Source organism: Sorex fumeus, unplaced genomic scaffold (genome assembly GCF_029834395.1).
Source record: "Sorex fumeus unplaced genomic scaffold, SorFum_2.1 ptg000015l, whole genome shotgun sequence".
Lineage (NCBI taxonomy): Eukaryota > Metazoa > Chordata > Mammalia > Eulipotyphla > Soricidae > Sorex > Sorex fumeus.
In genome coordinates, this window is record NW_026606072.1 from 3,703,921 (window position 1) to 3,730,378 (window position 26,458).

Here is a 26,458-nt window from a genome sequence, read left to right on the forward strand (position 1 = left end):
GAAAGAGTATCAAATGACAAGTGACCAAAGGTACAAATCCAGGGAACAACGACATTAAAAAACTTTTGTTTTAAACCTCGAGTCCCTAAGCAGCTCTGTCCACTTTGACAAGTCAAAGTGTTCCCAGCCCCTGGAAATGTTCCTACGGCAGAAGGAAATAGCCCCTGCACTTGAGGCTGCAGTAGGGTGCAGAATGAGTCTGCAAGGAACACCAACATTTAATAAATGAACCACAGAAATGGATACAAGAAGGAACTTCAGAAGGTTGGACAAGTAGAAACAAAGAAATGGAGATAAAAATAATCTTAGGAAAGGCAGTTCATGACCCACATGAAGATTTATGAGACAAGGCAAAAACTGAAGAAAAGTAGTGACAATTAAAGAAAAATAGTGACAAGAAAAATTTTTACTGTTTCTTTTTCTTGTTTGTCATTTTTCTTTCAAGATGGAAGAATTGGAAAGAAGAGACATACAGACTAAAGGGGAAATAAATTAATAAGAATAAATTTTAAAGTATGAAGCTTTACTAAAAAAATTATCACTTTTTTCCTTACCAGCAAAAACTTACATATCCTTACCAGCAAAAACTTCAGTATCACTTACCATGTTAAAAATTGTGAAGTCCAGTATACCACCCTCCAGAAAATTGGCATGATTCCATCAGGAATGTAACTCCAGGGCTTGAAACATGGATGGTGGCTGCTTAACATTAACAATTTAATATCAGTTAATCATAAATGATGGCTACTGAAATAAATCTACAATAAATTGTGTGCAGTAAAGTCCATTTACATTTATATTTTGAATCACTGACTCCAACCAGTACTATCTCACAGAAAACTTAAAATTCAGAGCTGACCACCAAACTACAAATCTACACACAAAGAAACCCAAATCGTTTATTCTAGAAAAAAATAAATACTGAATCTTTAACGTTCAGTATATTTTTAGTCAATGGCTAAAAAGGACACAATTTTCACCTAAATGTACATTAGCTCCATCTGTTAGATGATTTTGTTTTTGGGGGGTAGCGGAGGTAAATCCTGAAAGCTGGAAAATTAACTAGTTAGTAGAGCATAGCTCTGATGGAGATACATGACAACATTTATTATATATGTAATTCTGATTGAATTTTCTGAAGATATGTCTCTTATGGTAGGGTTTTTATGAACAGTCAAACTTTTCAGACTATAAGGACATCCTTCAGTCCAAAGACTTTCACCAATCCACAAATGCTACTGATCCACAACCAATTTTTAATAATGCATAAAAGGGAGTAAAGTATATATTTAAATTTATCCTTACCCAAGTTACATTTCTGAAAAATAAAAGCTGCATGTGATAAAACTTAAAACACTGAAAAAAAAACTATCTTCTACATTTTTTTAAACTTAGATGTTTAATATGACCTGAATGTAATCTTTTCAAAATTAGATCTTTACCTTGGTGAGAAATTTTAATGGTTTCAAAAAATGCACAATATAAAGGAATACCCTAAAGAATAACTTCCTTGTCCTTCATTACAATCTTATAAACCAGGTAAAATACAAAATACATGCTTTATCTTTTTCAGATCAAGGACTAAGAAGAAAAATAGTTCTTTAAAATCATATCTATGCTGGGGCTGGAGCAATAGCACAGCGGGTAGGACGTTTGCTTTGCATGCGGTCAACCCGGGTTCAATTCCCAGCATCCCATATGGTCCCCTGAGCACTGCCAGGGGTAATTCCTGAGCACTGAGCCAGGAGTAACCCCTGTGCATTGCCGGGTGTGACCAAAAAAAAAAAAGTATCTATGCTAAGGCTGGAGCAATAGCACAGCGGGTAGGGCGTTCGCCTTACACGCGGCCAACATGGCCGACCCGAGTTCGATTCCTCCGCCCCTCTCGGAGAGCCCGGCAAGCTACCGAGAGTATTCGATATGCCAGACACAGTAACAACAAAGTCTCCGATGGAGACGTTACTGGGCCCGCTCGAGCAAATCGACGATCAATGGGAGGGCCTTTACCTTTACCTTTATGCTAAGGTACAGGACCAAGACTGACAAATCATATCTCCAAGTTTCTCTTTAGCATCTGAAGTGCCAGGTGAACCAATGTTTAAATTTCAAACAATTTAAATAGGATACTAGGTAAATAAAAGTCTGCTAGCAAAAAAAGGAGGTAGGGATAAAAAGAAGTCATTTACAAATATAAAATTCAGATGGTAAAAACGAACATCAATAATTTCCTACTTACAATAATAACACACACACACACACACACACACACACACACACACATGCACACAAAGTAACTACCTTGGAACTGGTGTAGCAGTTGCATATGATCCTGTACTGTTGTTATTCTCAGGAGGACTTGAGTTTGCAGCATGTTTGCACCGGTTGTATATTGTCTAAAAAACATAAATAAGAAGCATTTTGAAGGAGGTCTATAAATAGAAATCTAAAGCTACCAAGTATTTAAAGAATCTTGGCAGTAACAACCCATCCACCACAAATTACCTGACTGGCTATGATTTTCAGTCATCAAATTCACAAAGTCACATTTAAATTAAATATATAAGTATATAGCCTTCCATAATTTCGCTATCATACAAACATGCTCTATGATTGCAACTGTTTTTTAAATTGTGAAAACTGGTTTATTAAACTCTTACCGTACTGACATCCAGAGGCAGTATGAAGACAATAAGAAAGCAGAGATACCAAGCTAGCAGTGTTCCAACAATTACAAGTCTATGCTGCTTCTTAAAGTCTCCATAGCGATGAAGTAGGAATAATGCCAGAAAAAAGACAAAAACAATCTCGAGTCCCAAAGCTGCACCACTCATTATCAAAAGTTCACGCGAATTAACCAAAGTAATTCATGTATAGTTGTGGATCATATCTGTAAACTGGGGGAGAGAAAAGCAGCATTAATACAGAAAATGACAATCTAAAATTTTCCAATGTATTCATCAATGTATTAATAACTTCTCTGGAAAACTTACATTATATTGACTTTGGATAAGATGAAAACAATAATTTTAACTTTCAAGTACTAACTTTTTTCATTCTTTTTTTTTTTTTTTTTTTGTATGTATTTTTTTTTTTTTTTTTTTTTTTTTTATAATTTATTTATTTATTGAATCACTGTGGGAAAAGTTACAGAGCTTTCGGGTTTAGGTCTCAGTCATGTAGATACCGAACACATTTCCCTTTACCGATACTCATTTTTAACCCCGAACCCCAATAGACCCCCACCTCCCACCCCTCCCAATTCTTGTGAGGTAGATGAGTTCTAGTTAATACTCTATCTACTTTGACTAGATAGATTATTTCGATAAAAGATGCACAATTATTGTTAAGAGTTTACGACCCACCCCCCCCCCCAATCAGACATGCTGAAACAGCGTTGTGAAATGATTTGCTTTCTACAACTTGGTTTAAGAATAAAATGATGTCGCGCGGCCGCGATAGCGGCCGCGCGGTTTTGAATTTCTGCTATTTTACTTATTGACCCTGGAAGAATTTCTATTAGAAGTTAGCTAGTTAAGAGATTGGTTTCTGTGTCCTGGAGTCGTGGCCGTGCCGGAGAGCCGCTCGTGGGGGGCAGCTGGCGACCCCGGTGGGGCGTGGGGGACGGCCCACAAAGCCCCCCTTCCCATGAGGTCCCCGCTGCTCCCCCCCCCGAGCCCGGCTCAAACCCGCTTTCCACAAGGCTCCCGTGCGGCCGCCATCTTTCTTTCCAGAGAGGAACGGGCGGGCTGGTCAACGCCCTTCCCCCTCCGGGCAGGCTTGGTGGCGCGGAGCAACACAAGTCCATTTGCTTTTCTGCTCCAAGCGGCTGGTTCTCTGTGCTAAGTCCTTGTGCCTCCGGGGCCGTGGCCGTGCCGGAGAGCCGCTCGTGGGGGGCAGCTGGCGACCCCGGTGGGGCGTGGGGGACGGCCCACAAAGCCCCCCTTCCCATGAGGTCCCCGCTGCTCCCCCCCCCGAGCCCGGCTCAAACCCGCTTTCCACAAGGCTCCCGTGCGGCCGCCATCTTTCTTTCCAGAGAGGAACGGGCGGGCTGGTCAACGCCCTTCCCCCTCCGGGCAGGCTTGGTGGCGCGGATCAACACAAGTCCATTTGCTTTTCTGCTCCAAGCGGCTGGTTCTCTGTGCTAAGTCCTTGTGCCTCCGGGGCCGTGGCCGTGCCGGAGAGCCGCTCGTGGGGGGCAGCTGGCGACCCCGGTGGGGCGTGGGGGACGGCCCACAAAGCCCCCCTTCCCATGAGGTCCCCGCTGCTCCCCCCCCCGAGCCCGGCTCAAACCCGCTTTCCACAAGGCTCCCGTGCGGCCGCCATCTTTCTTTCCAGAGAGGAACGGGCGGGCTGGTCAACGCCCTTCCCCCTCCGGGCAGGCTTGGTGGCGCGGATCAACACAAGTCCATTTGCTTTTCTGCTCCAAGCGGCTGGTTCTCTGTGCTAAGTCCTTGTGCCTCCGGGGCCGTGGCCGTGCCGGAGAGCCGCTCGTGGGGGGCAGCTGGCGACCCCGGTGGGGCGTGGGGGACGGCCCACAAAGCCCCCCTTCCCATGAGGTCCCCGCTGCTCCCCCCCCCGAGCCCGGCTCAAACCCGCTTTCCACAAGGCTCCCGTGCGGCCGCCATCTTTCTTTCCAGAGAGGAACGGGCGGGCTGGTCAACGCCCTTCCCCCTCCGGGCAGGCTTGGTGGCGCGGATCAACACAAGTCCATTTGCTTTTCTGCTCCAAGCGGCTGGTTCTCTGTGCTAAGTCCTTGTGCCTCCGGGGCCGTGGCCGTGCCGGAGAGCCGCTCGTGGGGGGCAGCTGGCGACCCCGGTGGGGCGTGGGGGACGGCCCACAAAGCCCCCCTTCCCATGAGGTCCCCGCTGCTCCCCCCCCGAGCCCGGCTCAAACCCGCTTTCCACAAGGCTCCCGTGCGGCCGCCATCTTTCTTTCCAGAGAGGAACGGGCGGGCTGGTCAACGCCCTTCCCCCTCCGGGCAGGCTTGGTGGCGCGGATCAACACAAGTCCATTTGCTTTTCTGCTCCAAGCGGCTGGTTCTCTGTGCTAAGTCCTTGTGCCTCCGGGGCCGTGGCCGTGCCGGAGAGCCGCTCGTGGGGGGCAGCTGGCGACCCCGGTGGGGCGTGGGGGACGGCCCACAAAGCCCCCCTTCCCATGAGGTCCCCGCTGCTCCCCCCCCCGAGCCCGGCTCAAACCCGCTTTCCACAAGGCTCCCGTGCGGCCGCCATCTTTCTTTCCAGAGAGGAACGGGCGGGCTGGTCAACGCCCTTCCCCCTCCGGGCAGGCTTGGTGGCGCGGATCAACACAAGTCCATTTGCTTTTCTGCTCCAAGCGGCTGGTTCTCTGTGCTAAGTCCTTGTACTTTTTTCATTCTTAACAAAAATTACATTAGTTGTAAAGAAATGTACAAAACAGAAGTATTAGATACGAACGCTTCAACATAATGTCTGAATTATGAATCTGAATCTGAAGGTTATGAGTCCTAACAAAATATTTTACTCAAATATGTTATTGACTAAATCCTAGGAAATTAGATGTTTCATAGAATAAAATTATTAGTTCTTTAAGCCATCAAGCTGTCAAATGATCAATGTGACCTTTTCCAAATGGGGGAAGCAGATTCCCCTCCCTTCCAGATGGGCCCAACAGCCGCCACAGCAGACCTCCTCCAACATATTAATGGCCCCACTTCTATAGGTCCTGGAGTGCTCGGCTGCATATGCTGTGTCACTTCCTCCAAATTTTATGGTACTAACAGCCAGCTGGAGCATAGCAACTTTAATGGGATAGCTGTGTTTTCAGCAAGCTCAATGACTGAAAATAACACAGAAGATTTAACCAGCACTAACTAGCTCAGGAAATCCTCAATGACTTTAGTAATATCACTATGAGATATAATCTGTCACTGTCACTGTCCTCCCATTGTTCATCGATTTGCTCGAGCGGGCCCAGTAACATCTCCATTGGAGACTTTGTTGTTACTGTGTTTGGCATATCGAATACAACACGGGTAGCTTGCCAGGCTCTGCCGTGTGGGCGAGATACTCTCGGTAGCTTGCCAGGCTCTCCGAGAGGGCCAGAGGAATCGAACTTGGGTCGGCCACCTTGGCTGCGTGCAAGGCAAACGCCCTACCGCTGTGCTATCGCTCCAGCCCATGAGATATAATACTTATCATAAATTGGGGCCTAAGTGATAGTACAGATCCCAAGGCATCCATATCTTCCCCTTAGTCCGCCAGGAGCAATCCCTGAGTGCAGAGTCAGAAGGAAGCATCACCAAGTGTGACCCAAGAAACAAAACAAAAAACCAAAATCTAAAACAAAACCCAAAAAACCTTTTATTGATTTGTTTTCTGATAATTCTATTTGTCATTTTGTTGTAACAAGCAACAAATTTGTGCCTGCTAAGGGGGCAGGCTTGAGGGTGGGTGAGTGGAAAACTGGGAGCATTGGTGGAAGGATGGTCACACAGGTGGTAGGGTTAGTGTTGGAACATGGAATGCCCGAGTACCTGGAACAACTGTATTATGAACAACTTTGTAAACCACAATGTTTGAATTAAAATAATAGATAAAATTATCTAAGCCATCTACAGTTCATCACTTAAGATTTTTCAAAAAGAGGGGAAGGAAAAAAATAGCATTTAAGAATAACTCTTCCTTTGTATGATATGGAGCTTTGTTTCACACTAACCTTGTCTAACTAAACTTACAAAACCTGAAACTCTATTTGTTTCATTTTGGGCTTGAGGGTGACACCCAACCGTGCTAAGTGGCCACAACTGGCCTTGTGCTCAGAAGTGAGCCAAGTGGTAAGTGAAGGACCATAAGTAGTCCTGCAGATTTGAACTAGGGTAAACTGCATGCAAGGCAAGTACTTTACCTCCTGCACTGTATCTCTGACCCTGAACTCTTACTCATTTACTGTTTGACAAAATAAAATTAAGACTTTCTACTTATTTATAAAAAATCTTTCATTTAAAGAAAGCTGTACTATTATTTATAGAGAAAACTATCAAAAATCATTTAATAAATTCATGAACTTAACAATACTTATAGGGGTTGGAGCAATAGCACAGCGGGTAGGGCATTTGCCTTGCACGCAGCCAACCCGGGTTCGATTTCCAGCATCCCATATGGTCCCCTGAGTCCTGCCAGGATGATTCCTGAGTGCATGAGCCAGGAGTAATCCCTGAGCATCGCCGGGTGTGACCAAAAAGAAAAAAAAAATTCTAAATGTTGATAATAAAGTAGTTTAATAGATACATCACTACTCCAATACAGTAATTTACCTTTGTTAACTGTTCCACTTTTGTAAAATATACTTTAAGCATTTTTTTAATTTATGGATTAGTTGCAGTATTCCAAGGATCTGATCAGAATATTATTATAGAGAATCAAGATTGTGATGTATCCCATTAAAGTAAAATAGGGTAGAATCAATAAAATGCTTCAACAAATATCTCTAACCAAAACAAGTTGTTAAAACAAAGTGGGGATATTTTAATAGGCTACATTAAAATATATAAAAGAAAAAAACCCTGAATAGAATAGCACAAAATAATCCACTTAATATACTGTTTTTTCACTATTTGTATATTGGTGAAGTAGTTTCCATTCTTTTGTATATTTCAACTATTATTTTTTAGTATCTAAAATTGAATCCTTTTCATTATTCTCTATCGCCTTATGTTGCTATATTTTTCCTCAAAGCACTTTTCCAACTGGACTTAATATATTTTTTAAATATTCTCCTTGCAAGTCCTGAAAACTGTGCATTCCATGAGAGCAGATACTTAACTATTTTATTCAGCACTATATGCAAGTCTTTACTACAGTTTCTCATATACAGAAAATATTTTAAAAACATTATGCTGAAAAAGAATTACTACACACTTGTTCATCCTTTTTTAAAAAATAGTGAAACAAGATAGCTTTTATTAAACAAAAGTTACTTAGAAAAATGTGAGGAAGAGAAAGAGATATACATGTTCAAGAGAGAACATGGGCTTCTCCAAAGTGGAAAAAGCAGGCATACAAAGACACCTGTCCAAAAGGGGTCTTGAGAGGGCAAGTCTTTTTTTCTTTCTTCTTCTTTTTTGGAGCGATAGCACAGGGGTAGGGCATTTGCCTTGCACGCAGCCAACATGGCCGACCCGAGTTCGATTCCTCCGCCCCTCTCGGAGAGCCCGGCAAGCTACCGAGAGTATCTCGCCCAGACGGCAGAGCCTGGCAAGCTCCCCATGACGTATTCGATATGCCAGACACAGTAACAACAAAGTCTCCAATGGAGATGTTACTGGGCCCGCTCGAGCAAATCGATGAACAACGGGAGGGCCTTTACCTTTACTGATTTCCAAGTCAAACTAAAACTCTTACTTACATCTCCAAAACTGTTTATTAGTAGATATTACAACTGGAAAAGTTTAAAACTCTGCTCATAACTAATTACTACTCATTTTCAAATTTCAGATTCTACAAAAAAATCTTACACCACAATGGAGTCATTACATCCCAATGTTTACTGCATTATCTACCACAGCAAAGATAAGCAAGCAACTGAAAAGTACGTGTCAATAGGTGATTGAATAAAGAGTGTTTGGTACATTTATACACTAATAAATGTACTAATTTTATGAAATACTGATGAAATACTGATCAGCTATAAAAAGTTGATATTTCACAATTTGCAACAAAACAGGAGCTTGAAGGAATTATGTGAAGTGAAATAAGTCTAAAGGAAAAAGGAGGAAGAAACAGATTATTTTACTTATCTATACAATATATGGATGAAGAGTGGGGGTTAAAAAAACCCCAGAAAATAGAGGGCATTGATAAGAACTAAATTTAGTCCTCTGGGGGCCAGAGAGGTAGTACAAGGAGCAGGGCATTTGCCTTGCACACTGCTAACCCAGGTCCAATCCCAGGCATCCCACATGTTCCCTGAGCTTGTCAGGAGTAATTCCTGAATGCAAAGCCAAGTTCAGACCCTGAGAGCCATCAGGTGTAACCCAAAAATAAAAAACAAAACTACCCCCCCAAAATTAGCCCTCTGTTTTATTTTGGGGGTTATAGGAATTATCAGAGCAGCAAAGTTGATTTTACTCAAAATCAACATGCCAATCCCATTAATTCAAATTTTTGGACTTGGAATGCAGGCATCATCTACTTTTCAAAACATTAGTTCTGAAAGTTTTAAATATTTAAAATTCAATCATCAAGATATTACATAATAGTACCTTCAAATGCCTTTCATAATGAGTTTGTTAATGTTATTGATTCAGAGTACTGTTTCCTGAGTACTTTATGGTTGATGATGCTTTTCAAGTTAACCACACTTAGAGAATGGAAAATTTTAAAGGTAAAATAATTTTGGAATTAAAAGAGTCCCAAATATTAAAATTAAAAAAGTGAGAGAAAAAGAAAAAAATATATGAAAAGGAAAATTGAGAGCAAGTGAACAGGAAAATAGGGACAAAAAAATGTCAAAACTAAAGATTCTGTGAGTTGATGAAAAATTCTGACCAGAACTGGTGTACTGCTCTGCCAATGGCTTCCAAGGAACTCCAGGTGTGGTCTTAGAATACCAGCAACAACTAAAGAGAAAAGGTCATAATGTCTTTAAAAACCACCTTCAAAAATGAGCTGAGGGGCTGGAGCGATAGCACAGCGGGTAGGGCATTTGCCTTGTATGCAGCTGACCAGGGTTCCATTCCCCAAATCCCATATGGTCCCCTGAACACCGCCAGGAGTGATTCCTGAGTGCAAATCTAGGAGAAACCCCTGAGCATCGCTGGGTGTGACCCAAAAAGAAAAAAAAATGAGCTGAGGTGGAAAACTAACCAAGTAAACTAAATTCCAAGGTGTGACAGCCAACACACACACACACACACACACACACACACACAGAGGTAATGAATTCTTAACAATTTCAGGTATAGAAAACATAGACTCATTTTGGTAAATGAAACTCAGAATCCTTTCTCATAACAAAATAATTCTCAAAACAGGAAGAGCAAGCATTTATTTAGTATGAGTTTATTGTAATCCAAACACTGAGCACACTTTATCAAATAAGATCTCACAGCCGAGAGTTGCTAGACTCCTTGTTTAACAGAGGAGAAAATGGCACAGGGAGGGGCATGTGTCCACATTCCCAGAGACAGGGAGTGGCAAAGCTGGGCTGCAAAAGGTGGCATTCTGACTGTAAAGGTTGGTTCACAGGTAGGGTACTGCGTGATTTTTTCTGCTTCAGACAAGTTTTCTCATTCAATTAAAACTGTATAAATCTTTCTTTTGGTTCTGAATCATACCGAATAAAATAGAAGGATTCTTCAAGTAATTATTTCTTTAGATAAATATAGATAGAAAGCTAAGAAAGGTATGTTTAATACAAAATTTAAGTAAACCAGGGGCTGGAGAAATAGCATAGCAGGTAAGGCGTTTGCCTTGCACGCAGCTGACCCGAGTTCAATCCCCGGCGTCCCATATGGTCCCCCGAGCACCGCCAAGAGTAATTCCTGAGTGCAGACCCAGGAGGAACCCCTGAGCATCACCGGGTGTGACCCAAAAAAGAAAAATAAAAACATCACAAATTTAAGTAAACCATTTTCACCTTGTATATACATAATGAATATGGCAAAGGTAGAAAAGAGCAAATTAGAACTGGTGAGGAACTTTGCCTCATGCTCCAATCACAGAGACTATTAAGATGCAGAGAAATTTTAAATTTAATTTAAAATTACTGTAGTGGAAACTTAACTGTGCTTACTTTTTGCTCCCCTAAATAAATCAAAAACAAATGAAAGGTGTGGAGTTCATGCCCAATTCAATCAGCTAATCAATGGCTGAATAAATAGCAGTACTCCTATATAAAAAGAAAAAGAAAGGAAGTTTAAAACTTATTCCATTTGTTAGACTCGAACTACGTACATCACTTTTATTTATATATAATGCTATATTTGATTCCATAAAGAACACTTAAAGGGAGGTAGAGAGGGTGAGGAGAGAAAAAGAGCAAACCAGTACAAACTTATGAGTAAACTGACAAATTTAATTTGACAAAGATAATTGTCAGTCCTTTTGAAATTGTCAGTCCTTTTTCCACCTTTCTTGTGCCGAAATACTGACCATACATGAACAAACTATGCTCTTGCCACTCTATATGGTACTTTCCCAACTTAACAAAGTCACTCTGTATTCTGAGACTTCCAAAGTAATTACTAAATTAGTTTCACAAATGTCACTTGTAGATATTTGTGTTTAAAAAATGCAATTCATTTGTAGGATATACCAATCTAGAAATTTGACTTCGAAAAATGTAACATACCACTCTTATTAAAACAGAACATGGGGGTCAGATATAGCACCGTGCTCCCTGCCCATCATCCTAGTTCTATCCCCACACCACAATGGATCCCTGAGCCCCACCAGTTCTAAGATCTCAAGCTCTTAAATTTTGAACTAAGCTCTAAGTTCAGAACACAATACGGATATGGCCCCAAAACAAATTTACAAAAGAGAGAGAAAGAAGAACATGGTGTGTGCTAAATTAGAGAGTAAACAAATAAAACTAATCGGTACAATAAAGTAATCCTCATCAGTAGCAATCACCATGCCATTCTTAAAAAAACAGGCAGCAATCTCTCCAGCAAAAATTGCAAAGACTTCAATGTTTCCTTACATTAATGAGGATTGAGACAGTACTGGAGGTAAGGCACTTGCCTTGTACAATCCAGGGTTTGGTCCCCTGTATACCATATGATTCCCTAGCACCAATAGGAGTGATTCTTAAGTGTAGAGCCAGGAGTGACTGCTAAGCATCTAAGCATTGCTGGGTGTGGCTCCCACCCCAAAGGATAGAGGGAGGGGGAGAGAAAGGGAGAGAGGGAAAGAAAGAGAGAGAGAGAGAGAGAGAGAGAGAGAGAGAGAGAGAGAGAGAGAGAGAATCAAAGTACCAATTAAATTTTTATAAAAATGTATTAGGACTTGGCTATGATTAGAAGAAATACTGGGGGTAAAATTTTCATTTCAGCAAGTTAAAATACTTCTGCTACTAGAGCAAACTTAGAGAAAACTCTATTTTAGTATCAGATTTTGATTTTCAAACTCTACGGGCTTTTTACAGAGTAACCTGGTCCATCTATCCAGAAACCCCAACTATTTTGAGAACTAGAACTATGTTCTAACTCTCAAGCAACCACTGGCTAAATTCTGGTATGAGATAATCCTCACCATTAAATTTAGTATCTTCCCATCTACCAGACTTCCTATCTACTGTGGTCTTTCCCCAACACTTTTGTATTTGGAAACTTTTTTCTCCTCCTGGCATTTTTATACACTCGTGTCTCTCTTTTCTCCCCCCACCCCTCTCTTTCCATTCATTTACTCTCTCCCTGTCCTGTTCACCTTCCTAGAGATGAAAGTAATCTTTGTTGCTGAAAATCAGTTTAATCTACAGAGTTCAATTTCAAGGAAGAGGTAAACCTGGGAGAAACTTTCTCCTTGGTTCAAGTAACCAGCTTCAACCCAAATCAACTAGTGGGCCTCTGTCCTCCATTACCCCCATCTCACCTACTTTCAGGAATAAACTAAAGGCTCCAGGGGCACGTCTGTCAAGCACAAGACTGAGCTCCATTGCAATACAGGGCCAATTTTCTCTTTTCCAAAGATACGAAGGCATCGCCAGGCAGCACTGAGTGGCTGCTTTTTCATTATTATTTGCACCACCGACCCTGTTCCACTTCAGAACTTGGTAAATCCTCTCCATTTTCAGCAGGGGCTGGGGTACACTCTGCCCCCCTTTGCCACTGCTTTTGTGGGGGGTGGGTGAGGTTAGCTGGGGTGGGGGGTTCTTTATTTTGAGGTCGCCTGCACGGTGGGATTTCCAATTTCGCTCAGTCATCCTACCTGGAACTGGCCTCCTGCCCAACTCTCACTCCCCCAAAATTCTCAGCCTGCCAGAAACAGGCTGAGAGCAGCAGGCTTTTAGGGGGTGGCCAGGAAATCAACTCACATAGCGGGTGGACTGAGAGGGGCGGTGCAGGGGGGGGGGGGGTCCACTCGCCCTGCAAGCACATAACACACAAACAGGCACGCACACACACACACACACACACACACACACACACTACAGTCCTGCACCTTGGCACTATAAAGCGGAGACACATACACACATACACACCATCACCCCTCACCATAAAGCAGAGACAAACACAACACACCACCATTGCCCTACACCTGCTCCGTAAAACGAAAACGCACAACACACAGATGTGCACACGCACAAACATACAAACACACACTCACCCTCGCCCTGTACCTCCTGCACCAAAAGCAGAGACTCTTTCTCTCTCACACACACAGACACACACAACCTCATCCTGCACACCCTACACCACAAACACACACCACACTGACATACATACCCTCGCTCGGCACCTCCTACACCATAAATGGGAGTCTCTCTCTCTCTCTCTCTCTCTCACACACACACACACACACACACACAACCTTACCCTGCACTCCCTACACCACAAACACACACCACACTGACACACACACAACCTCGATCGGCACCTCCTGCACCATAAATCGGAGACACTCTCTCCTCTCTCTCTCTCTCTCTCACACACACACACACACACGCACACACCCTCGTCCTGCACTCCCTACACCAAACACACACCACACTGACACACCTTCGCTCTGCACCTCTTGCATCACAAAGCAAACACACACAACACAGAGACACACAACACAAACATAGACAATCTCTCTCTCTCTCTCTCTCTTCCCAGGCTCGGGCCCTGGCAGAGATCTGCGGGCTGCCGGGGGGCGATGCTGGAAGGAGCGCGGGGTCCCGGCTACCGGAACAGCCCGCCGCCCCCCCCCCCCCCCGAGGCGCTCTCCCGCAGCCCGCGTCCCGGGCGCTCGCGTCGCGCGATCTCACGGGGGCAGGGAAGGTTCCAGTCCCGCGACCTAAGTCCACGGGGCCGCCCTCGCCGCTCCCTTCCCGGGCCGCGGCGGCCAGCAGGGGCGCGGGCCGCCCACCGCCGCGTCCCACCGGGCTGCCCCGACCCCCCACCCCCAGAGCCTCTCCCTCCTCTCGCCCTTCCCCGCCTCAGGCTCACCGTCCGATCTCGCCCGACCGCGGCGTCTGGAAGCACCGGGAAACTGCGTCTGCCACAGCGGTCCCGGGTGTGTGTGTGTGTGTTTCTGTGAGTTGTATATGGTCCCGGGTGTCTGTGCGGGGTCCCAGGTGTTTGTGTGTCCGTGTGTGTCTGTGTGTGTGGTCTGAGGCCCAGGCACCGAGGCCCCGGCGGTGGCGGCCACCACAAGGCCTCTGGCTTCCCGGGAAAGGCAAAGCCGTCAAGCCGCTGACATTTCCCAGTCAGCCGGAGCACCGCCCACTTCCGCTTCACCGCCTACTCCGTGGGCGGGCCCTAGGCCCGCGGCCGCGGGGCCTTCTGGGTATCTTAAAGGCGGGAGGCGCGGGCAGGAAGTAGTGGCGTGGCCAAGGGAAGGCCAGGCGGGGCCGAAACTACGATTCCCAGCAGGCAGCGGGGCCGCAGACGGCGGTCCCGGAGGAGAGCGGGGAAGAAAAGTCGTGCGCGCGCCGGGAGGATGGAACGTTATTAGAGTTGGCGGGTCTGGCTGCTGGGGTCCGAGCCCAAGCTGCGAGTCTCCGCGCGCCAAAGCGGGAACCTGGAAAGCAAGGCAGTTCTGCAATTTCATGCACGCGTCTCGGAACCCCTAATTTGCAACCGCCATGCACAGGTAAGCCGATTGCAAAAGGGGGTAGAACATGAATGAACTCTTTTAATTCTCTTAGGCCGCCAATGCTGCTTCTAGCTCATAATCGATTTTTATGCTGTAATTTATCCATGATTGCTCGCTTATCTCCTTCTCTGGGAAGGTATGGATGGATGGCTATTTTAGTGCTGTGATCAGGGTGCGGCATTATTTGGTTTTTCCTGTCGAGAGCTTCCCTGCTGATTTCAATCACTGTACGATTGCCTTCCTCTTTTCCGTGCCTGTTCGTTCCCTCCACTTTAAAAAGAAATTCTTTAGGCCTTCTGCATGGTCTCAGTCAGAGGCCTTTTCAGTTTTGTTCGGTTTCTTTCTCTAAAAGTCTCCATAACCTTTTTTTTTTTTCTTAAGCAATTCTGTTAGTTGCTGTGAAAACTCTGCAGTGCCTGACTGGTAGGTTATTTTAAGCTTTGGGATAATTTTCGAACCATTTTTCAGAAAAACGGGGCTATTGTGCTTTCTGCAGGAAACACCTACAGGAGATTCCTGACCAGAGTAGCAACGTTGCAACGAGCTTTACGTGGGGATGGGATTCTGGCAAGACTTCTGAACTGTTGTCAGGCATGGGGGTCTCTGCTCTGGAGAAAGAGGAGGTGGACAGTGAGAACATCCCCCAAGAACTGCTCTCAAACCTGAGTCCCCCACAAAAACGGCTGAAGAGCAAAGGGAATGATAAAGACTTTGTGATCATTCGCAGACCTAAGCTAAATCGAGAGAGCTTTTCAGGTAAGGTATGAGAGTAAAACTGCCCAAAAACTCTACTTTTGTTTGGCAAAATAAGAATTTGGGGATCTTTTAAAACTGCCTAATTCCAAAGAAATAGAACAATGTCTTTGAAGTTTATAGGAATCTTAGTACGTATATGTGTGTGTGGATATATAATATGTGTATATATATATATATATATATCTTCTACTAAATAATTGTGTTTCAACCCCTACGAAAATTTAACCTCCGAGAAGACATTCCTACTTTTTTCCTTAGAAGGGAATCTTCCTTCTTACAGCCACTGCAGACCACTGATAGATGGAAACATAAACAGGATCCTTCGGGATATTTTTTGTTTAAATTCTGCTGTTACAGTCCTGGGGGAGGTTTTTGCAATAATGACGTTAGTTATTTGTCAAATGACTGTGAATGTTAAACTAGGAGTCAGCGACTTACACGTACACATGCGCGCGCACACATACACATACACACACACTCACACTCACATACACTCATGCACATTGAATTCTTCTGGCATTTTCAATCTCTGTTACTTCTGGTGTTATCTGTTCTGTTGTCCAAACCAAGAATCTGAAGGCCATGCAGACTCCCACCATCCCCCAATGTCCATTCTGCCACTGAAACTTTGCCTCGTCTCCTAAATAGTTTTTCAGGCTTTCTAAATTGCAGCCTAATGCTTCCCAGATTCATCCCACAGAACTAGAGCCAACGGGAATGTAGACGTCATATCATTTGCTCTGTGTGTGTGTGTGTGTGTGTGTGTGCGCGCGTGCAAGTGAGATAGGTCTTCCAAACAATGCAGAAGAGGCCTTGGGGGCCACACCTGGCAATTTCTGGCCTCCAGATTGTTGTGTATGCTCCTCAAGACATTCCACTCAGACCATGTGCTAGATACTAGACAGTGGGTGCTCAGGGCCCATAGGCTACACCTGGTGGTATCTGGGAGCCTACTGGGAGCCCTGGGATCAAGTTTGCACATGCAAGGCATATGTTCCGGTCCTTTGAGCTGTCTTCATTGCCCCATGTCTGTCTTCTTTAAGCTTTGAGTAGGTGAATGAGTGAGTCCCTACTCAAAGCCAGATGGTAAGCAAAGCACATTGATATAGGAGCATCAACTTTTCACACTTGAAAGTCATTTAAAACACTAATTAAGCAAGTATTTGCAGAGGCCACTGAGTGCTCTATCTTGGTGCTGGGGGCACAGCAGTGAGGCAGACAAAAGCATTCCCACCCCCATGGAGCTTCTGACTGAGAGTGAGGATATGGTAAACATGACCAGTCAGCAGGATGTGAAAATGAGAAGCGCTCCAACAACAAACAGAACACGCCAAGAGCTCGTGGAAGTGCTGGGGTGGGAAGTCAAATTGTAATTTTACTTCGTTTTACTTTTATCATGATTATTTATTTTTGCTGTGCCAGACCCAGACCCACTTATACCTATGAGCCTTGTGTTTTACCAGTGAGTCATATTGTCAATTGTAACTTCTTTCTGGTGTGGGTGGCCACATCCACCTGTGCTCAGGGCTGTGCTCTGCACTCAGGGCTCACTCCAGATAGTGCTCGGAGACATACGGGATGCTCGAATCCAGGTCAAGGCAGTACAATATTACCCTTCCCACTGTAATATTGCTTAGGCCCTCTAGGTTACATTTTTTTAATTGGGTTTTGATGGAAAGCCTCACTTTAAGCAACAGCATAAAGGAGGTGGGAGGTTGTACAAATACTCTGAGGGAGAGTACCCCAAGCAGAGGGAAAGATCAGTGCAAAGACTAGGAAGCAGAAGCATATTGTGTTTATTCAAGATGCAGCAAGGAAGTTCCTTGTGGACAAGAGCAGAGTGAGCAAAGGAGCATTGGAGAATAAGGTTAGCAGTGGTCTTGAGCTGTGTCATTATAAGACCTCTTAAAAGACAACTTATTCTGTTAATATGAGATTTATAGTAGGGGCTTGAGAGAAGAAATTGAACAATTTTGTTCAAGATGGGGGTAGCATTGTAATCAGTCTGGATATAGTTTGACTTTGCTGTCAACCAAATGGGCTGCTGGTTGGCGGTGTTTGGGAAGAGTGATACAGTCTGAACTGATTGAGTGAATGATGGGGCAGAAGAGGAAACACATTTAAGAAGCCAAGATGGCGTTTTACAGAGTCAAACTCAATAAGTCTATTCCCAAATTCCCCCTCCCCTCCTGGCTTTCTCTGGCCAAGTGTTCATTGGTTGCTTGCTTATTTTTGCTTTGAGAAAATCTTGGGTTTTCTGTTACGTTTTTGTTCTTTATAGGGGCCATTCCCAATGCTCTTGGTTCCTCCATGTAGACCTGACAATTCAGTGTTGCCCAGCTATATAGGGGATGGGGCTGGGGATTCCCACTAGGACCACAGCCAGAGGTGCTGGGGGTCATGCAGTGTCAGGATTCCACTCAGGACTTGCGAATGCCAGGCATGTGTTCTACCACCAGGACCATCTCCCTGGCACCATTTCGGGAGTATTTTTGGCCCTTTACGAAAGAGACCATCAAGTATAGACTGGAAATCTCTAGGCAGCTGGTCAGAGATCATGGGGAAGTCAGACAGTCTGGCTTTGAATCCCAGTTCTGCTGTTTGCTGTCTTTATTTGAGCAATTTGTGCCTTGGTTTCTATGTGTAATGGAGTGATGAGACTCCATTGAGCGACTGAAAATTAAATAAAAGAGTATTTATAAGACTCTTAGCATGCTACCTGGCACACGGCAGACATCCAGAGAATAAATGCAGTGAATTTCATCCATAATATATTTGATGCTTCCTTGAGGGACTACGTCCTTCTTCTCCTCTCCTTAATACTGTTAGTCTGACCAAAAAAAAAAAAAAAAGACATTTAAAAAATGCACACAAAAGCTGAATTCAAAATTGCAGCTTTATACTTAGTGTCTGGAGAGCAGCCCTGGCATTTTGCAGCTGGACCAACTCCATGTGGTCAAAGACACTTCCTGCTAACATGAACAGATTTTGATTTATTTATCCAGTGCACATAGCTTTTAGCATGAAATGTAAATTACTACTTGCCTTTCCACACCCACACACGGATATAGATTTTCAAAAGATATCTTTTTAAAGCAAAGCAAGGTGGAAATGAGAGATCAAATGATAGTTTCTACCCTTTAAGATAATTGCAAGTAAGGTTGAGAAGGAAGGCCAGCTGATACATGAACAGGTGAGAAGTTCAGGCCACAAGTACTTCGTAGGTCAGAGGACATGCCTGTGATGTCATTTCTCAGGTACAGAAGGGTATCCAAAATGATTTCCACTAAACATGGGCCTTCTTCCTTCTACTCAGCAAATGTGGGATCTCTAAGAGATAGGATCTAAAAATTAATCATTAAGTCTATATTGTTAAACTTGACAAAAAAAAATAGATCTGAAGTGACAGACAAGAAATAGTGACTTTGACAGTGTCTTATTTCTTATTAACATTGGCATGGAAGGACGCTCATAATATACTTTGATGGTGCATTCTTTGTTTTATTTTTGTTTTTCAGTTTTTAGATCACACCCAGCGGTGCTTGGGGTTCATTCCTTACTCTGTGCTCAGGGAACCACACCTCGCCATGGGGCCAGTTGTGGTGCTAGGAATCGAACTCATGCAAGTCAGGCCACTGTGTTATGTCCTGGGCCCCACTCACAATATACTTTGGTGGAGTTAGACATACTATAGATTGGTTCACTGGGGTGGATTCAGGATTCAGTGACGCAGAGTGAGAGGCAGCTGGGTAGAGGATCCCCATGTGCCTCCAATCTTGTCTGATTATCATTCCTGGGAGTTTTGTCTGCAGTTGTCCAGGCAGGTGGCTAATAGCTCTGCAGGGATTAGGGGAGGTCAGGCCACACCTGCTCCACGTGGAGCTCTGATGACAGCGGTTCTGGGCTGTGATTTTTTTTTTTTTATTGTACTCAGCAGTCTCTCCCTGCAGGCCCAGAGCCAGGCTCACATCTGCTGACTAAATCCTATTCATCTATTTCTTTTGGAAGAGAAAAACTATGCGGCCTGACCCTGCCGGGATAGGTCTGATGGGCCCTCGGGTGAGTGTGAGGAAGGAGCTGGGAGGAAATGGCCCAGTGATGAGGTCAGTACTGAGCAGAGAGACAATTGCATTGTGTTCATGGTCATCAGATATCTCCCCCCTTCCCCCGACCCCCCGCAGCAAGGGATGCACTGAAGCGCCCAGAAGTCTTCCCTTGGTGAGCATTTCCTGGCTTCCAGAAAGCTTCTCAGGCCAAGGACTGTGGAGGTTCTAGCGGGGTGCATATGGATAACCCCAAGGGAACAAGCTCAAAGTGCAAAATTCCTGAGATTTTGACTCAAGAAGTTTTGCCTTCTTCCTGGGGTTCTTTTTTTCAGTAGCTGCAGGCAAACATTTCCCTCCAGTTTTGTTTTTTAACTGTAAGAAATAATCCTTATTATATATATAAATCCTCAATATGTTATATATTTTCCTTATTATTCATATAATAATAATGCAATGCAATAGGCCCATCAGACCTATCCAGTGTTGTACATCGTAGTTCAGTCTGTCCGAACCTGAAATTCCACTTACCCTGCATGCAGCTGATTTCCTTAAGATCTTTCCATCTGGGCTTTTATTTCCATTCTTTCAAACAGTGCTCGTCAAACTAGGTTGCTGTGACTCACCCAGGAATCTCTGCCTGCAGCCTCTAAAACCCAGCTCTACAAGAGCCTTCCTGGAAACCTCATCTTTCTTTGTCCTGTAGCTTCCTTTGATTGAATCTTTCAACAGATATTTTTTTGGGGGGTTAGGGGGGGTCTTTCTGGGTCACACCCAGCAATGTTCAGGGATTAATCATGGAAGTGCTTGGGGAACCATATGGTATGCCAGGGATTGAACCCAGGTCAGCCACTTGCAAGGCAAACACCTTACCTGCTGTACTATTGCTCCAGCCCCAACAGATATTTCTTGGCACCTTTCTAGAGGTTGGGAATGAACATATGGGAATGAATGAGCAGGTAAAGATCCTGCTCCCATCACTGTAATACAGATTCAATTCCATTCTTCAAATCCCAGTAGCCACCATTTTTTTATTCCTCTTCTTTCTCCCAAAGGTTAAACAAGTCTCATAGAAATACCAGGTGGTAGATGAGGAGGTCACTGATGATCTCTGTTTCTGTTGTGTTTTTTGCAGTTTTGCCCATCTGGCCATAAAAACCTAACCTGCCAAGAGCTAGTAGCACTGTAGCACTGTCCTCCCATTGTTCAATTGATTTGCTCAAGCGGGCACAGTAACGTCTCCATTATGAGACTTGTTGTTACTGTGTTTGGCATATCAAATACGTCTCGGTACCTTGCTGGGCTCTTCGAGAGGGGCGGAGGAATTGAACCTCGGTCGCCCGGGTCAGCTGCATGCAAGGCAAATACCCTATGCATTGTGCTATTGCTCCAGCCCGCCAAGAGCTAGTAAGTAAGTAAAGTAAAGTAAAGGCCCTCCCGTTGATCATCGATTTGCTCGAGCGGGCCCAGTAACGTCTCCATTGGAGACTTTGTTGTTACTGTGTTTGGCATATCAAATACGTCACGGGGAGCTTGCCGGGCTCTGCCGTGCGGGCAAGATAGCCAAGAGCTAAGTATGATCTGAAAAGTGTTTCTCAGCTTTTCCCAACAGTGGCTGTCTCTGAATGTGTTTCCTTCTTGTGGTCCCCCTGGCCTGCCCGTTGGCTCCCTGGTTTGAAGCTCTAAACTACAGCAGTGGTTTACTGTGGCTGGTCTGTGGCCCGTGGGCAGTCCACAGCAACTAAAGGCTGAAAACCAAAGGTAGTGCTTTTTCTTTTAAGATTTGTAGAAAGAAGGAAAGCTCAGCTTCCATGGCAGAATCTGTTGTAGTTTTGAAGAAAAGAATCATGGGTTATTTCTACTTAAAACAAGCTAGCAAGAGGCTGGAGAGATAGTACTGCGAGTAGGGCACTTGCCCTGCATGCAGCTGATTCCAGGTTCAATCCCTGGTGCCACATGTGATCCCCCTGACCACAGAGCCAGGAGTAAGCCTTGAATATTGCTGGGTATGGCCCCATATCCCCTTCACCCCCCCGCAAAAAAAACACAAAGTGATCCCATCCTTCAAAAACAGGTGTGAGCAACAGTACCTGCTTGTTCTTCAAGTGTGGTGTAAGCATCTCTGCTTTAAAAGGGAAACATCTTTTATATATTTATGAGAAGCTCCCCAGGAGTGCTTTATGTGGGGTTGCAGATCAGACTCAGAGCTCAGCTACTCCTGAGCAGTGCTGGAGAACCTTATACAGGCCTCGAGCTCAAACCCGGGTCTCCTGAACACAAAGCATGCAGCTGCCTGTTGGGCTGTCTCTTTGGCTCAGTTTGCAGTTTTAATTTGAATCTGCATGTAGGTGATGTTCCAGGAAACGAACCTGTCAAATTAAGGTAACTGTCCTGCAAAGAGGTGATGTAGACAATCTCAGACCTACTTAGCCCACTGTACCCTTTTTGGGGGGTGGAGTATTTTTATTTCTGTGTTTTGGTATCATGGTATCACACCCCATGATGCTCAGGAATTATTCCTGGCTCTGCTCTCAGAAATCACTCCTGGCAGTGCTCAGGACACCTTATGGGAGGCAGGGACTCAAACCCCAGTCAGTCTCATGCATGCCCTACCTGCCTTACTGTCACTCTGTCCCTAGCCTACTGTGACCTTTGCAGATCTGCACATCTACCTCCTTTAAGTGAACATATAGAAAGTTTCCCCCATTTGTACCCAAGGCTACTTCCAACCCCCTGGATCATTGCTGTGTCCCCCACTTGGGGAAAAACTGCTGAAAAGATGCTTCAGAGGCTGCTCCTTCAGCGGTTCAGGCAGTGTGGGTGGTGATGAGGTTACAGAAATGGAGAGCGGGTTTTCACCGAGAAAAAAGTGGAAATCAGGGTGGCAGGGGATTGCAAGAGGGGAACAGCTGCAGGTCTGTGAATCTGGCCCTCTTCTGCCTTGCAATCATTGCAACCCCTTGGAAGGATGTTTGGCTGTCTCTCTGCAAAGACTGGAACACTCAGGCTTAATCCCCTGCAGGGCAGATCCTGCTCTCCCAGACTTTCCCACCAGACCCAAGCCAGCAGAGCAGGGAACAGGAGAGTCGAGAATCCCGGAAACAGACGGTTGATGTTTAGAGAATTCAGCATGGCAAGTAAAATTAGATTAAGCATATCTCCAGCCTGGATTCCAGCCACTGGAGCTGCTCTAGAAGGACAGGCGTCTGTCCCATCTGCTGAGATGGCAGCCAGGTCCAGGCTCTGACACCCTTTGTTCCTCAGGGGCCCTAGAATTGGTGACGTCTTGCCGGCAGCTGCATGCTGCACGCTTCTCCAGGGTCGGGCTCACTGTGCTGTGCATTTACATGGCCTTTGCTCCTCTCCATTGGCCAGCCCACTGCTGGCTCTTGCCCCTTTATCCCACTCCTCACCTCCAACCCCACTCCCTAGCTGATTTCTCTCTCTCTCTCTCTCTCTCTATACATATATATATATATATATATATAAAACACATGTATATCTATATAGATCATGGTCCTCCCGCTGTTCATCAATTTGCTTGAGCGGGCCCAGTAACGTCTCCATCATGAGACTTGTTACTGTGTTTGGCATATCCAATACGTCACGGGTAGCTTGCCAGGCTTTGCTGTGGGGGCGAGATACTCTCGGTAGCTTGCCGGGCTCTCCAAGAGGGGCGGAGGAATTGAACTCGGGTCAGCCATCTTGGCTGCATGCAAGGCAAATGCCCTTGCTGCTGTGCTATCGCTACAGCCCATCTATATAGATATATATTATATATACATGGGCTGGAGCGATAGCACAGCAGGCAGGGCGTTTGCCTCGCTCGAGGCTGACCCAGGTTTGATTCCTCCATCCCTCTTGGAGAGCCCAGCAAGCTATCAAGAGTATCCCGCCCTCATGACAAAGCCTGGCAAGCTCTCCGTGACGTATTTCCCTGTGATGTATTTGATATGCCAAAAATAGTAACGACAAGTCTCACAGTGGAGACGTTACTGGTGCCCGCTAGAGCAAATTGATGAACAGTGGGAGGACAGTGCTACAGTGCTATGGAGAAGCATATACATACACACACACACACACACACACACACACACAGAGTTAGGTTTATCCTTCTTATTGAAGCTTGGAGAACTTTAGCCTAAACCTAGGGAGAACAGACGTGCAGAGCCCCAGGGTGACAGAAGAGAGTATGGTTTGGGGTCAGGTCTGGGTTTGCATTTCTACTCTTCTGCTTCCTACCTGCAGGACTCTTGTCACTTTTGTCCCAGTTGGATCTTCTCCTCAAATGCCTACCCTGCGGCAAAGACCACTCTCTCGGGCAAAACAAAGGACATGACCAAGGTTCCCTGGGGTTTTGTCTTCAGTTTGTTGCCAGGACAGCCACAGGGCCATGCTATTCTGTGGCAGGGTCTGTAGCCCCACCCCTGGTGCCTGTGACCATGTGGCTAGCCGTCAGCTCCTCTCCTCCCTGGCTCTGTCCCTTCACCTGGGTCTGGATCTGGAAACAGCTTTTCCCAGAGCTGCTCGGTCACTGGAATCTAGGCTTGGCATTCCAAGGGGGCCTCCTGCTCCTGCCATCTAAGAGTTGGTGAAGTTATTTACAAACCCTCTGAGATAGGTTTCCTCTCCTGTGGATAAAATTAACCTAGGGCGCTGCATGCATTAAGGGCTGTGCTTTCATAATGAAATAATTTATTATTCAGAGGAAATGCCTGACTCTTTAAAACTTTTATTTTAATTTTTAAAGAGCCGTTATTTACAAAGTTATCGATAGTTGAGTCTTAGGCACTCCGTACTCCAACACCAGTCCCACCAGCAGTGTCAGCTTCCCTCCACCAGTGTCCCCATGATCTCTCCCGCATCCCCGTACCCCCTACCTGCCAACTGGGCAGGCGCGTTTCAATGCTTCGTGGCTGTGGTTTAGATCTCATGTTTTTCGGTGGTGTTGAGTCTGTGCTACGGGCCTATGGCTGTTCCACTGGAAACCCTGACCCCGTTCCCCCTAATGCCAGACTCTCTGGGCCTTGGTACGTCACGGCCCTAAGTGTGTGATACTGGCTTATTAGTAACACAGGGAGGGCGTGTGTTGGCTCTATGTGTTAGGGCCGTGCATTGGCTTATTATTCATCTCTCTATGAGTCCCCAGGGCCCAGGTTAGGCTCACACCCAGCTCACAGCTCTGGTACGTTAATTACACACCTCGGGAATGTTTACCGAGGTAGTGCCTTCAACTGTGTCATTTTACAGATGAAGAGACTGGTTCTCCGGGGGCACCAGCCTTGCCTCTTTGGAGAAATACAGCTAGCTTTCCCGGTACCAGGGAGAGCATGTTCTCCACGCATGCCGGAGTCCTGGGGTCTCTTCCAAACACCAGGCGGGACCCCCCCTCCCAAACATGACTAGGAGCGAACTCTGAGACCAAATTGGGTGTGGCCCAAAATCCAAAAGAGAGGGGAGTGGAGCTGTGCACGGGAGAGAGGGTGGGGTGTTGGATGCCTTGTCATTCTCTTGTAAACTAGCAGCCAACTAGCAGCTGAGCACTGGCTGACATTCTTCTTTAGACCGGCCTCTGTGCTGAGCAGGTGTGGAATTGGTTAACCACCGGTCACCAGATACAGAGTTGGCACATGGACAGTTTGGATGAGGGGGGCAACAGACAGGATCGTGCATTTTGCAAAGATCTGGTGGTGGCTTGTTGGTGCCAGATACAGTCCTGGGTACCAGTTGCGCGTATCTGGCAGGACGCTCCCAGAGATGGCCAGATGATACGCTTTCTTGGAGCGTTTCAGCTGAGACCCAAAGACAGAGCCGGGTCGGTGGGGCAGAGCTGAGCCAAGACCCGCCTCCTTGCTGGCTGCCTCACCTGGGTTTGCTGCCGTCTGCCAGCATCATCCTTCGTGGCTGCACCAGGGCCTCTTGAGCATTGTAACTGCTCATCTCTTACTGCCTGCGCTTCCGGTTGTTTGCTGCTGTCTTCTCAGGAGAATAGGGAGCATCACGCTCATTAACTTAAACTGCGCTGCAGTTCCGGGCCCGCCTCTCTGATTTCCCCTCCCCACCGGCTGCCTAATCCAGCAACTCACATTCCTCTAGGGATGGGAGGCATGATGGGGCTGTGCTGGAAGGCGTTTGTTTACTGGACCGGCCTGCTGGGCGCTTTTGGCTCCTGCCCCCTCCCTGAGAGTCTCCCCTCCCACACATTCCCCCAGTGACTGATAGCCACAGGCAGACTAATCCACCAGTGCTTACCTGAGGAGAGCTTGGAGCTGGGTGCCCTATGTGTCAGGAAGCCCCCTGCAGATTTGATCCCTGAGTGCCCTCCGCTATATTAGCTTATTTAAAGGGGCTTCTTTTCCTTCCAGCTTCCTCATCACTAATTAGAATCCTATAATTTTTCTCCCTTCGAGTTTTCAGTTCTTTCATTCTGTACTTTGGAGAAAGGGAGACCACCATCAGTTGAGCAACTGCCGTCTCCTACACGGTCTTCTTCAACCACAGCTACCCCCTCCAGGAAGGCTGCCCAGACCACTGCTCCAGCCCATCTGCAGCGTAGCACCCCTGTTGCTGCCCATCACGAAAGTGCTGATGCTGCTTGTGTGTCTGTGTCTCAGACTCCGATTGCGCAGGCTTTATTCAATGTTGTACTCCTTGTGCCTGTCTCGGCATTCACTAAACGATCAGTATGGGGATGGGTGGTTGTACTCTTCTGCAATACAGTTCTATCTGTTTGGGTGTCATTGTTTCATGCTTGTTCAGTAGGCAGTTAGAGATCACTTGGATAACACTAAGAAATCCTGTCTTGGGGCTGGAGCAATAGTACAGCGTGTAGGGCTAACCTCAGGGCATTGCCATGACAGTGACCCAACAAAAAGCCAA

General features: G+C 45.7%; 2 protein-coding genes and 1 non-coding gene across 4 annotated transcripts in view; 1 reads left to right on the forward strand and 2 right to left on the reverse strand.

Annotated features, from left to right (window-relative positions):
- The window catches only part of LMBRD2 (LMBR1 domain containing 2), a 52,084-nt gene extending 37,670 nt beyond the window's left edge, over nucleotides 1-14,414 (reverse strand). Inside the window, exons 1-4 of one of the 2 annotated variants that reach the window (XM_056112041.1) lie at nucleotides 14,132-14,414; nucleotides 2,658-2,894; nucleotides 2,299-2,393; nucleotides 604-699 (exon numbers count right to left, since the gene is read on the reverse strand). In XM_056112041.1, the coding sequence (XP_055968016.1) occupies nucleotides 604-699; nucleotides 2,299-2,393; nucleotides 2,658-2,831 (365 nt within the window). In that variant the 5' untranslated portion in view covers nucleotides 2,832-2,894; nucleotides 14,132-14,414. Of the gene's footprint in view, nucleotides 1-603; nucleotides 703-2,298; nucleotides 2,394-2,657; nucleotides 2,895-14,131 lie in introns of both variants that reach the window. The other variant, XM_056112040.1, reaches the window with a different exon arrangement.
- Nucleotides 76-203, reverse strand: LOC130021490 (small nucleolar RNA SNORA77). Its single transcript, XR_008792186.1, has one exon. It is a non-coding gene; the product is annotated as a small nucleolar RNA SNORA77 (small nucleolar RNA).
- SKP2 (S-phase kinase associated protein 2) overlaps nucleotides 14,094-26,458 on the forward strand; it is a 37,638-nt gene continuing 25,273 nt past the window's right edge. The window contains exons 1-3 of the mRNA XM_056112042.1: nucleotides 14,094-14,198; nucleotides 14,558-14,777; nucleotides 15,277-15,536. Of these exons, the coding sequence (XP_055968017.1) occupies nucleotides 14,770-14,777; nucleotides 15,277-15,536 (268 nt within the window). The 5' untranslated portion in view covers nucleotides 14,094-14,198; nucleotides 14,558-14,769. The remainder of the gene's footprint in view (nucleotides 14,199-14,557; nucleotides 14,778-15,276; nucleotides 15,537-26,458) is intronic.